At 35.1% G+C, this 13,581-nt stretch overlaps 1 protein-coding gene across 4 annotated transcripts in view; it reads right to left on the bottom strand.

Annotated features, from left to right (window-relative positions):
- Nucleotides 1-726: 726 nt before the first annotated feature.
- LOC125659951 (serine/threonine-protein kinase 32B-like) overlaps nucleotides 727-13,581 on the bottom strand; it is a 67,059-nt gene continuing 54,204 nt past the window's right edge. For all 4 annotated transcript variants that reach the window (XM_056148857.1, XM_056148858.1, XM_056148859.1 and 1 more), the window contains 5 exons: nucleotides 9,482-9,598; nucleotides 8,105-8,230; nucleotides 7,323-7,454; nucleotides 3,674-3,741; nucleotides 727-3,231 (listed from right to left, as the gene is read on the bottom strand). In XM_056148857.1, coding sequence (XP_056004832.1) covers nucleotides 3,033-3,231; nucleotides 3,674-3,741; nucleotides 7,323-7,454; nucleotides 8,105-8,230; nucleotides 9,482-9,598 — 642 coding nt within the window. In that variant the 3' untranslated portion in view covers nucleotides 727-3,032. The remainder of the gene's footprint in view (nucleotides 3,232-3,673; nucleotides 3,742-7,322; nucleotides 7,455-8,104; nucleotides 8,231-9,481; nucleotides 9,599-13,581) is intronic.

Genomic DNA, 13,581 nt, shown 5'->3' on the forward strand with positions numbered 1-13,581 from the left:
CTGTGTGCCAAATATGGTATGCCTAAGTCAAAGAAGAAAGAAGTTATGGCCCAGACACGAATCTATTTTAAAAAGCTTTAATTTTGACCTTGAGGTCAAGGTCATATAGAGGTCATGAAGGTACTCGACACATCGTCTCATGGTGATCCACCTGTGTGCCAAATATGGTATGCCTAAATCAAAGAACAAAAAAGTTATGGCCTGGACACGAATCTGCACAGACAGACAGACGGACAGACAGAGTGATTCCTATATACCCCCCAGAACTTCGTTCGGGGGGTATAAAAATGTTCAAATGTTAACGAACGACGACGGACGACAACCAATTGCAATAGGTCACCCGAGTTTACTCATGTGACCTAAAAACAAGTGTGGAAAACTGATTTGCAAGACTGATGGACAACAAACTTAAGTCCCCTTCAACTTTGTCGGTAGGGGACTAAAAATATGTCTGGTATTTTTATGGAGTACCGGAAGATGGTGTCCACAACAGTTTTCAATTTCTTGTGTGTAAGTAACTTGTTTGTAAAGTTCCACTCAATTCATTTTCATTAATTGCCATTCAGCTTACAATAACATAAACAGTTTGTGTGCTCTACACGTTACTGTCTTGTGTGTTTGAGATTGGAATTTTTCCCCTTCCATTCAGTCATTTTCTAGTGCGTAACATTTCTTGACGAGTATGTACCATAGAAAACAGTCTGAAAGTCACCACAGAACAACCACTATTAGAGTCTTAAAATTTAATTTTAAAAAACAGATTTCAAAACTCAATATAACAAAACATATAAACAGAAACAAAACAATAAGCAGCATATCTCAGAAAATTCGGAGTTGCTAGATAAAACAAGGCAGGTAACTCAATCAAATTAGCAAAGAAAAATGCTAATTTCAAAAGCAAATACATTTTGCAATGCGTTGATCATTAAGAAATTGACAACAGTTCCGATTGTCAAAGAGGAATACATAATATAATAATCTACACCAAAACATTGATTGCACATCATTAACTGAATATGACATTGTGTACAACTTTCAAGGAATATGATTGGACAACTTTCAGGAAATATGATTGGACAATGAATCCCCTTTCCGGATGTTACATTGTATGTATGACATAGACATTCATGGCAGTTCCTTTTTAAAAAGGGCTATCCCTGTCGAGCTGTCACAATTACTGCACACGAACAATAACACACTACATGAATATGTGCACTAGTACTCGAGAACCACCAATGCAGAAGGCTTTCGCGATGAGAAATATTTGAGGATAAACATAATGACTCGTATGCGACGATAAGTATTCATGAAAAAGAGGCGTTTGTGCTCGTTATAAAAATTACATGTAGTGTACAGTAATATTGTGTTATGCATGACTGAACACAGACTTTCGATAAATTTAACATAAAGATAAATTTCACACATCAGTGATTGTTGTATATATCACATACAGAAAATACATGCTGAAAAGCAGTTACATCTCTTACAATTTCAATGTTCTAGGCTGTCACAAACAAAATATTGCAACAATCAGAAAACAGGATGTCGGGTACTTAAATACACCAATCTGCAAAAATGAACTTGATTACTTTGCATCACAAACACAGCGGAGATTCAATTCCAATGATTAAGAAATAAGATATTATGAAAAGTCAACGGATATGACAATACTTATTTAATGACTGTCACCTGACAAATAAATGTGCTAGAAATAAAAATTATCTCTCACAAGGGGGACAAATAGACAATGAAGAAGGTCATTCCTAATGCTTCATGGTCCACATCAAAATTATGTACTAAATTAGAGAAGTACTTCACAAAGACTGCAATTTCCTTTGCCAGCACAACAATGAAAAAGCAATATTATTACACATGTCCCTGGAAATAATACAAAAACAGAATATATATATATATATATATATATATATATATATATATATATATATATAATGGAATGCAACAATTAAAATTGAATTTATAAAACAGGATTAGACTTCTAAGTGTTAATTACAAGTATCAATAAAAATACATTTTAAGGAGATATGCTACACCAGAGAAATTTGATATGGATGAAAAGTGGGGGATATGCACAATGATATTTTGAAAATGAAAACTTTCAAATTTACTTTATTTAGTCAAAAAATGCAGTTTTAGTAGAAAGCAATCTGAAAAAATTAAAAACCCATATTGGACTCGAACCTGCGATCTACAGTTCTGCATTCGACATGCTAACCTACTGAGCTCCTCAGTTAGGCAATGCACTTGGAAATGAATAGAGAAATATTGCTGATATTTTTATTTTCATCCATGTTTTAAAGGGAAGTTAGCCATCATGATGATGTAAAATATCTCCTTAAAATCAGACTTAGTTCTTTTTTCCTTTACATAACATAACAATAAAGGTACTACAACAGTTGTTGCTAGTTAATGTCCACAATCAAAGTACATGTGTACCACCTTCATACAAGAGAATACTAAGTGAACAGCTGAACTGCTACATGTAGTTAATATGCACATTAGCTATGATGCAACATTCTCATGATTCTTTGGCCATCTAGTGTTAAAGAATTGGTCATTTTATTGGTCATCCTATTGGTCATTCATCCTATTGGTCATTTATTTGGTCCTCATATTCAATTAGAGTAAAACATGGTTACAGTAAAGATGCTTATAATGAATTCACACTTACAGTAAAACACAGTTACAGCAAACATGCTTATACTGAAACCATGCTAACAGTGAAGCGATTTTCATTCCCCTGTAGTTTTACAAACATGTCATGAACTGATTACAAATTACATTGATAATGAATCAGATTGGTTCCTCCACATAACTTTGCTATATGCATGTTTTACTGTATAAAACATAACATCATTGACTGTCCTCTCGATTTGAACAAGTGAAGTTGTTGATAAGTGACAGAGCAATGATCACATCACTCAATGAGTTAAGACAAACTGATCCCGTTTGTGATGTTTTTGTAAGCTTCTGGAAATGCTCGAGAATCACAGATGTACCAAGTTTTCGCTACATCAGCTGAACGAGGTACTTGCACCGATACTAGATATTGGTGTCTTGCTTGTCAATTCACTGGAGTCGAACGTCACTTGTTTTGTGATTGGTTGTTTAGAGCCCTTACTTGGAACTTCAAGTTCATCCTGAGATTCGTAACATTCATTGTCTCTCTCTTGGCGAGGTTCCTCTTGGTCTCGAGGTGTTGTTTGTAACTCCCTACAATACAGTGTCAGGGAAAAGTTTCAAGGTATGTAACTCTGGAGTATCCGGGGAAAATTTCCCCTCAGTTTCATTTCCCTCTATTAAAACCTCATCCTGAATGAGCAAATTAAAAACGAAGCATATTCAAAATTTACTCTTATCTCTACTGCAGCAGATGGATTTGAAATGGGAAGAAATTGTTTGTCGCTGAAGCTGGACAATGGCTTCCCAGTATAAAGTATATCTATAATGTTGACTGATTCAAGCAATGATCGTCTATAGTTAAACAGACTTAAATCCTCCACATGAAGATACTCTATATTAAATGTCCTTGAGCTATTTCAACTACATAATGAAAACAAAACTTTGCAGTTACTTACAGAGCAACGAATTTAGGGGATTAGAATAGAATCTCTAGGAGTTTGTCTTCAGACTATGAACATCTGTAACATATTACCTCTCCCGGTTGAAGATTCTAAAATATTTAAAAATATTCTCCTCCATGTCTTGTGAAGTATCCCCTTCCTGTAAATAAACACACTTGTCTGATTTAACAATGTCTTACAAAGTAAAATACTGCTAACCACTGCAGATTGTATATTACAGTATTTTACATCCTTCTTGAGAATTTTTCACTCATATGGAAATGTCACCTTTGCTGGTGAGGGGCTACAAAATCTAGGCCTATATGCTTGGTGCTTACTACCTTTGAGCAAGAAGGGTTCTTTATTGTGCCACACCTGCTGTGCCATGGGGCCTCAGTTTTTGTGGTTTCATCCAAAAGAAATTTCTAACTTATATGTTTTCATTGTGACACGATAAGTTGAAAAGTTTTTAACGTAGATCTTTCATTTTTACAGTATTTGATACTAACAGGAAAACACTTGCATATTTTGGAGTCAATATGTATGTTTTCCTGTCTTAACAATGTAATGAGTGACTAAACTGATCACATCCGTTACATAATTCTGGATTGGGAAGTAATGCGTGACTAAACTGATCACATCCGTTACATAATTCTGGATTGGGATTAAGTAATGGGTGACTAAACTGATCACATCCGTTACAAAATTCTGGATTGGGAAGTAATGCGTGACTAAACTGATCACATCCGTTACATAATTCTGGATTGGGAAGTAATGCGTGACTAAACTGATCACATCCGTTACATAATTCTGGATTGGGATTAAGTAATGGGTGACTAAACTGATCACATCCGTTACATGATTCTGGATTGGGATTAAGTAATGGGTGACTAAACTGATCACATCCGTTACATGATTCTGGATTGGGAAGTAATGCGTGACTAAACTGATCACATCCGTTACATAATTCTGGATTGGGAAGTATTGCGTGACTAAACTGATCATATCTGTTACATAATTCTGGATTGGGAAGTAATGCATGACTAAACTGATCACATCCGTTACATGATTCTGGATTGGGATTAAGTAATGCGTGACTAAACTGATCACATCCGTTACATGATTGTGTGAATATGGTGGTGATTGTGATCTATCATTTCTAAATCAACTTGAGCTAAAATTTTGCACTTATCTAGAGAAATTACGAATTTTGTAATGCCAGACACAATCCAACCCAGCCACTGTAAATGATACCAGCATACTTTCTACAGAAATTGATTTGTTTTCGCTACTGGATGTTTCAATCAAAGGGGGCAGATAAGAGTGAGGTACTAAATCCTGTCCTTTGAGAGAAATCCATCATAACCATGATTCTATTAAAAGGAATCTCCCTGTGGTCATTTCTCAATGTAAAAGTTATCTCCCTTGTCAGAAGCAGACTGGTATCAAACTCGTAAATTTCAAACTCAGTGTAACGGAAACAAATCAATGCCTATAGAGAGAACTCCATTACTGCAACAGGCATTCACATGAATCAGACTGTATATAGAAAGCACTCCATTACTGCAACAGGCATTCACATGAATCAGATTGTACATGTGTTCATATAAAACATTGTATAGGTGTTCATACAAAACAGTGTGTAAAGGTGTTCACATGAATCAGATTGTATAAGTGTTCACATGAATCAGATTGTACATGCATGTGTTCATATAAAACAGATTGTATAGGTGTTCATATAAAACAGATTGTATAGGTGTTCATATAAAACAGATTGCATAGGTGTTCATATAAAACAGATTGTATAGGTGTTCACACGAATCAGATTGCATAGGTGTTCACATGAATCAGATTGTATAGGTGTTCATATAAAAGATTGTATAGGTGTTCATATAAAACAGATTGTATAGGTGTTCATATAAAACAGTGTGTATAGGTGTTCACATGAATCAGATTGTATAGGTGTTCACACAAATCAGATTGTACATGCATGTGTTCATATGAATCAGATTGTATAGGTGTTCACACGAATCAGATTGTATAGGTGTTCACACGAATCAGATTGTACATGTGTTTATATAAAACATTGTATAGGTGTTGAAAGACAAAATGTTATCTGGGAACTCTTGATTATACTCTTTAAGTCCAATATCATTATTCCAGATGATTTATTTGTGATATATGTTTGAAAAATATCAATGGATTCAAAATAAATCAATTTATCAATTTACATGTAATTCAATTTATCTAGTCAATTTCTGTGACAAAAAATTTACAGAGTTTATGTTCTTATTCTTTTCCATTTGTCTTTAATATATTCAAGTCAATCATATCAATTTCCATTTATGATAACAATATAAGTTTATGTTGTTAATGAATTAGGATAACTTATGTGAAATATTTTTTTTAAAAATGTGATCCTTTTATCATGTTTAATAAACTTGAATGTATTATATTGAAAGTAACCATACTATGTCAAAATTCTACGATATGTATCGTAATATGAATGAAGCATATCATTTCACAGTCTAATTAAAATCAAACCTCTCACTTCGCTCGATATACGAACAATCGCTGGCTCCCTCGCAGCAATTGTCCGTAGATTGAGCAAAGTGAGAGGTTTGATTTTAATCAAACTGGTCGTTTCACCCCTACAAATTTGGTGTTGAGTTGGATTACATAGTATGAAGAACATGGAGGTAAAAGGTAATTGGGAATGAAAATTTGGGTCGGAATACCATGTGATACGGATCACACAGGTGTAACTGTACAGGTGTTAGATTGGACGGGTGTAACTGTACAGGTGTTGACAAGAGTAACTGTACCGGCGTGTCAGATTGGACAGGTGTAACTGTACAGGTGTGTCGGATTGGACAGGTGTATCAGTACAGGTGTGTCAGATTGGACAGGTAACTGTATAGGTGTGTAGATTGGACAGGTGTAACTGTACAGGTGTCGGATTGGACAGGTGTAACTGTACAGGTGTCTAATTGGACAGGTGTAACTATACAGGTGTCAGATTGGATAGGTGTAACTGTATATGTGTCGGATTGGACAGGTGTAACTGTACAGGTGTCAGATTGGATAGGTGTAACTGTACAGGTGTCAGATTGGATAGGTATAACTGTATATGTGTTGGATTGGACAGGTGTAACTGTACAGGTGTCAGATTGGATAGGTATAACTGTATATGTGTCGGATTGGACAGGTGTAACTGTACAGGTGTCAGATTGGATAGGTGTAACTGTATAGGTGTGTCGGATTGGACAGATGTATCTGTACAGGTGTGTCAGATTGGACAGGTAACTGTATAGGTGTGTAGATTGGACAGGTGTAACTGTACAGGTGTTGGATTGGACAGGTGTAACTGTACAGGTGTCTAATTGGACAGGTGTAACTATACAGGTGTCAGATTGGATAGGTGTAACTGTATATGTGTCGGATTGGACAGGTGTAACTGTACAGGTGTCAGATTGGATAGGTGTAACTGTACAGGTGTCAGATTGGATAGGTATAACTGTATATGTGTCGGATTGGACAGGTGTAACTGTACAGGTGTCAGATTGGATAGGTGTAACTGTACAGGTGTCAGATTGGATAGTTGTAACTGTATATGTGTTGGATTGGACAGGTGTAACTTTACAGGTGTCAGATTGGATAGGTGTAACTGTATACGTGTCGGATTGGATAGTTGTAACTGTAAATGTACTCCTCTGATAATCTCCATCACAAATGCCTTACCATTGAGGACTGGTGTGAGAGCTCCCTCTTGGAGTTCTGTTTGGCAAGCCTCTTTTTCTTTTTGTGAAGAGGCTTGGATTCTATAATCATTTCTTCCAGTTCATAGGTTGGGTCACAGTTCAGGTGGTCCTTCTGTAAAATTCCACAATTTACCCAATAATTTCCCATTCAAATAATCCCCCCTACTTGTGCCAAATTGAAGCATCGTTATAGAGTAAAGAATTCACACCTTAATACACAAGTTTCAAGATGCATCCAAGTTATTTCCCTTTGTAAGGATCAAAACAATTTGTTTGACTGTAAACAAACATACTACAGGGCAAAATAAGACCCTAAGTAAACCTTCTACAGGGCAAAATAAGACAATAAACCTTCTACAGGGCAAAATAAGATCCTAATAAACCTCCTACAGGGCAAAATAAGACAATAAACCTACAGGGCAAAATAAAACCCTAATAAACCTTCTACAGGGCAAAATAAGACAATAAACCTCCTACAGGGCAAAATAAGATCCTAATAAACATCTTACAGGGCAAAATAAGATCCTAATAAACATCTTACAGGGCAAATTAAGACCTTAAATGAACCCACTACATGTAGTTGAAATTTGAATTCCATTTTGAACCAGCAGAACAATATGTACAAGTAGAAATTGGAATTTAATATGTACAAGTAGAAATTGGCATTACAATTTGCCCAAGGAGGATTTCGGATGGTACTAGATTCCATTTGTACAGCAACATATACATCATATCCACTAATCAAAAGCATAAAAAACTTACAGAAGGCACAAACGATGGTTTTATCTGTCTGTGTAGTACACTGTCAAAGTCCACATCGGATATAAAGCTGTGTTTCTGCAGCTCCTCTATTGAGGAAATTCTCCTCTCTGGATCCAAATATAGAAGCTACAAACATTGTGCATTGCAAGAAATATGAACAAAAATATTTCAGCAGTTAACAAAAATAGACAAAACAGGGTGAAGATAGACTAATACACGAACTCACAGCCAGTTTTGGACCTGAACTCTCTGATACCATAAGTATAGAAAGGGGTCTAACTCTGACCCAGATAAAAAAAACTACCCTCTCGCTTCAAATGCCTAAAAAAATCAGAAACTAGGTATAATATGCGTAATGTGTCGTTTTCCCTGCATAGATTAATGTTTTAACTACTTGCATGCCAAATTTCAATCCACAGGTTCTTAAAATAACAGAGATATACATCATCATTCTCTCGATTTCACTTGTTTATTTTTACTAGGACACATAATGGTCCAGGTCACTCGGTGGTTTCTTGCCTACGACAGCAGCAAAATTCAGACTAGTGTGGAAGATTTTGGGCCTACTTACTTCCTCATACTTTAATAAAGTTCTCTATGTTTGCAGTATCTGGGTCGCTTATTTTACAAACCTTTTAACTCCTAACTCTTTCTGCCAATTTCAGAAAAGCACTAAAGACCCCAAATACCTAAACTTTAATGGGGAAAATGGGTAAAAATAATCTAAAAGAAATGAAATAGACAAAAACAAAAAAATTATGAAAACCAAAAAATAACGTTTAATTTCCTTCTCTAGGTCCAATATCACAAGAATAATATTTTTATCAATTTTAAGGTATTTGAGATTCTAAGTATATCAGGTCTTTAGTACTTTTATTAAAATGGCAGATCTTATCAACAGTTGATGCTGCTGAGGAAAAAAAAAAGTAATCTACACATTATTAAAGTATGAGGAAGTAACTAGAGTACATTTTATGTAAATTTTAATTGACAGGTCTGAAATCTTCCACACTAGTTTGAATTTCACTGCTGTCATAGGCAAGAAACCACCCGAACACCTGTAAATGTCCTAGTAAAAGTATACAGGTGAAAGAACAATGACGTATATCTCTGTTATTCTGAGAACCTGTGCCTTGAAATTTGGTTTGCAAGTAGTTAAACATTTATCTATGCAAGGAGAACTGTAAATTACGCATATCACTCCTAGCTTCTGATTTTTTTTTAGGCATTTGAAGTGAGTGGGTAGATTTTTATCTGGGTCCGACTTAGACCCCTTTCTATATTTATGGTATCACAAAGTTTGGGCCCAAAACAGGCTTATAGCCCCTGTGAATGAACCTGTTTTATTTGGTGGATCTGAACTTTTTCTTTCCTTACTTGTTTGACTAGGTCCTTGCAGCCATTATGCCATGAGGAGGAATAATGCACTTTGAGAGTGGTGAACATTTGTTTGGCCTCGTGGATGGAGGTGCTACTGTGAATGTCATACGGTCTCTGAAACAGAAATCTTCACATTTGACCTTCATCCTACATCAAATGCAGTCTAAATTTTGTGATGTTAAGAATTCATGACAAAACATTTCCTGGAACTCGTCCCTTGACATAATGTAATGGATCTTTGTGACCTAAAATAAATCTCCATCTACAGGTATAACTCCAGGTAAACTGTCTTTGATCTAAGAAAGAAGTATAAAAATTGGAACCAAAAAAATGAAGAGTTGTTCCTATGGTCTAAAAATATCATAGCCCATAATTGCTACAGTTGTGCATAAATGCATTATATAGAAATTTGAAACTACTATAATAACTGATGACATATATAACACATTTATACTGGAGCAATCTATACAATTTTATGTGATTCATACATACATCAAAAAGGCATGAGATATGCAATTTTGGATTTAAAAAAAATATGATTTTCAAAAATTTGTTTTGCTTAAATTGAACAAAAGATTTGGAGGGGGGGGGGGGGGGGGGGGGGGGGGGGGGGGGGGATTTTAACTCAGGATCTGTGAATAACTAAAGCTGTCTTAAATGAGAAAGACAAACAAATCTATCAGTCCAAATAATTTCACAAAACATTTAAATCACCATTTTGCAACACGGTGTCAAAAGCACAAGTCTTGGTGTAATGATTGAGCTACCTTTAAAAATGTAACCCACTTTCAACAACATCAGAAGTATCTATTTTTATGTTTTCTTAATGCCAGGAAAGTCTTCAAGACATGAAGTCAATATACGTCATCAAAACTCGCACAATTCTTTGTATAGTTTATTCTTCTTATTTAATCATTGAAATGTCAGGCTTTACAATCCCTCAGGGAGAAATACCAGCTGAAGACTTCCCAGAGGAAGAGACAAGTGACTGACACTCTTTCAGCCTTTGATAATTTCATCAATTTTTCCACATTGTTTTCCTGGGGACTCTTGCAGTGCGACTATCCTTTCACCTTCCTCTAACGACAAAATATTCCTCGACAAAGTAAAACACTCTGCTCTTTATTAAATTAAACCCCCAAAAAATTATATTATGCAATTCAAAAATAAATTTCCTTTGTAAACCCTGTATATTTTCCCGGTGAAAGAGCAGACATATTTCTCAGTGAATAACATTCTCTCCTACAAGTCAATAATTAATGAGCAGTGCTGGCTCAGTTTAGAATCTTTTCGAGTTCCACATCTATAGCCTCTTCTGCAATCCAATAAATTGTTGCAGCGCGATCATACTCCGACACCTACGTGCCTGTCTAAGATTCAATAAAGACAGCGGCAAGATGAATTCACATTGCTAAGCTGCCTATCTAGTTTATAAGGTTATGGTCTACAAAATGTAGTCCAGTGCAGGTAAACTTACAAAGATATAGTTATATCAGTCACACATCCGTAATACAAAATACTTTTGGACCAATTTTATGCTTATGTCCATTGTTTGTAATTTAAATTAATTTAAATTTTCTATGGGGATATATAGCAATGCCTGAATATGGAGAGTGAGAGTGTCATCAGAGCAAGGAATAAGTGGCATTCTTCATTTGTAGTTCCTAAGTAACTGCATTACTCCCATAGGAATGTAAATTTTTTAAACCCCACTGTGGCCTCACCCTGTAGTATAAACAATTGAAGTACACACATTATGAAGATCTGCATGCTTTCAAATTAGAAATTTGACTAAGAGTTAACTAATGGTTTCATCTCCATGGGAATCCGGGTTGGAATAAGTCCTTAGTGCCCCTTGCTTATCTTAAGAGGCGACTAAATGGGGCGGTCCTTCAGATGAGACCGCAAAAACTGAGGCCCCATGTCACAGCAGGTGTGGCATGAAATAGATCGCTCCCTGCTCAAAGGCTGTAAGCGCTGACCACAGGCCAGTCATTCACAATAATAGTGCCGACATCTCCATATGAGTGAAAAATTCTCGAGCGGGACGTTAAATAATATATATATACAACCAACCAATGGTTTCTGAGAGTCATGGTGTGAAATATGGAATCTAAAATACATGATGATACTTGAAAAATGGTACCTGTTAAGGTTTTTCTGAAAAATTCAACAAAATTTTCCTAATATATAATCGATGTCATGTATGAAGTACATGTACAGATGTACAGAAGTAAAGTAGATTTCATTTATGAGATCAGATATAACAAGGCACTGCTTATTACAACAGAATATTGGTGTCAAAGTTTGATTTCTTCATATTTCTTTGATAACAATTACGGATATATCAAGAATGGTCATATGATAACACTCTGCAATATACATTCTCTTAATATGAAAATCAATATTAGCCATACCAACATCTGCTCTTGGACTGCACGGTTCATTGACCCTGAATTCTTAAGAAAATAATTGTTCAATTCAATTACTTATTCACTCAAAATAAGATCACTGGTACATGAAGTACAAACAAATATATTATACACATATATAAACTAAGGTAAAGACTACAGGTAAGGCAAAATAGACAGGTATGTATAAAAAAATAAATATGTAAGACAAGTTCATTAGTTCAGAAAGAGCAGGCAGCACTAAAACATTTCTTAATAACAAATTTTGCCAGAGCTCTGTTAAAAAAACACCCAAAAAACCCAAAACAAAAACAAAAACACAAAACCAAAACAAACAAAAAACAAAAAAAACCAACCCAGAAATTGTTTGTATTAATAAATTCATTAAACTTAATAATGTTGGAGTTCTTACAAAATCTTTTTTAAGGATGTACATGTATGCTACACCAGAGAAATTTGATATGGACAAAACGTGGGATATGTACAACAATATTTTGAAATTGAAAACTTTCAAATTTACTCTATTTAGTCAAAAAAAGAAGTTTTAGTAGAAAGCAATCTGAAAAAAAAATTTCAAACCCTTGCTGCATGGACTTGATCCCGCAATCTTTAGTTCAGCAGTCGACATGCTAACCTACTGAGCTACTCAGCCAGACAATGCTTTTTGAAATGAATAAACAAATATTGGTGATATTTATATTTTCATTCAAGTTTTAAAAGGAAGTCAGCCATTATGATGATGTAAATTACCTCCTTAAGATATATTTTTCTGTTGTTTGAAAAATATGCACATTCAGATACCATGACGTTAAAATGAAATCTAATACTATTGCAATTACACATTGTAAATGTCCTTAAACTTCTTTCCATAGTATTCATCTACCTACTGTCAGATCTATATACCTATGGACGAATCCTGTGTACACTTAGTTAATTTTGTCTATTTCAGGTGCGACTGTCTACACTTAGTTGATTTTGTATATTTAAGGTGTGACTGTATACACTTAGTTAATTTTGTCTATCTAAGGTCTGAGATTTGTCTTTCTAGTGTACTACAATCAATTTGAATTTATGACTTCAAAAATGAATAAAATCATGTAGGGTGCTAAGACTGAGATACATGTAATTAGGAAAGCTGAAGACATAAAAACGTAAAAATGTAATCATCATAGACAATTAAAAACATGCAATTTCATTCAATATGTTACATCAATGGTGCTAAATTATAGTCAATGTCTGAAATTGTTGAAGAAATCTAATGTGACTGATAATTCATCAACTGGCTCATTGGGCCTGACTTCTCATCGGATTACCACACAACAAACAATTCAAAATGTACACGCTGCAAGCTGGCGGTGCAACAAGAGCATCCCCCCCCCCCCCTTCCGTTGACTGGATGGCAATAACATCACATGATTTTCCATCATAAAGTTGTGCCTCCAACAAAATGTTTAAATTTCTTCTGTCTTTTCATTGAAAGTCATCAAATGAGTGAAATGGCCATGGTTATAAGGATCCTAGTAAACAGAAGCACTGTTTAGTCATGGGCAACCTTTACATCCAGTATGTGCTTGTGATCTGACAATTACAATGTTTTTATTTTGTTTTTCTGTGTCCACAGAGGCTATCAGTCCGATTTGATCTGAAACTCCTACATGTACATGTAGTGACCATAAATAGATGGAA

This window comes from Ostrea edulis, chromosome 9 (genome assembly GCF_947568905.1).
Source record: "Ostrea edulis chromosome 9, xbOstEdul1.1, whole genome shotgun sequence".
NCBI lineage: Eukaryota > Metazoa > Mollusca > Bivalvia > Ostreida > Ostreidae > Ostrea > Ostrea edulis.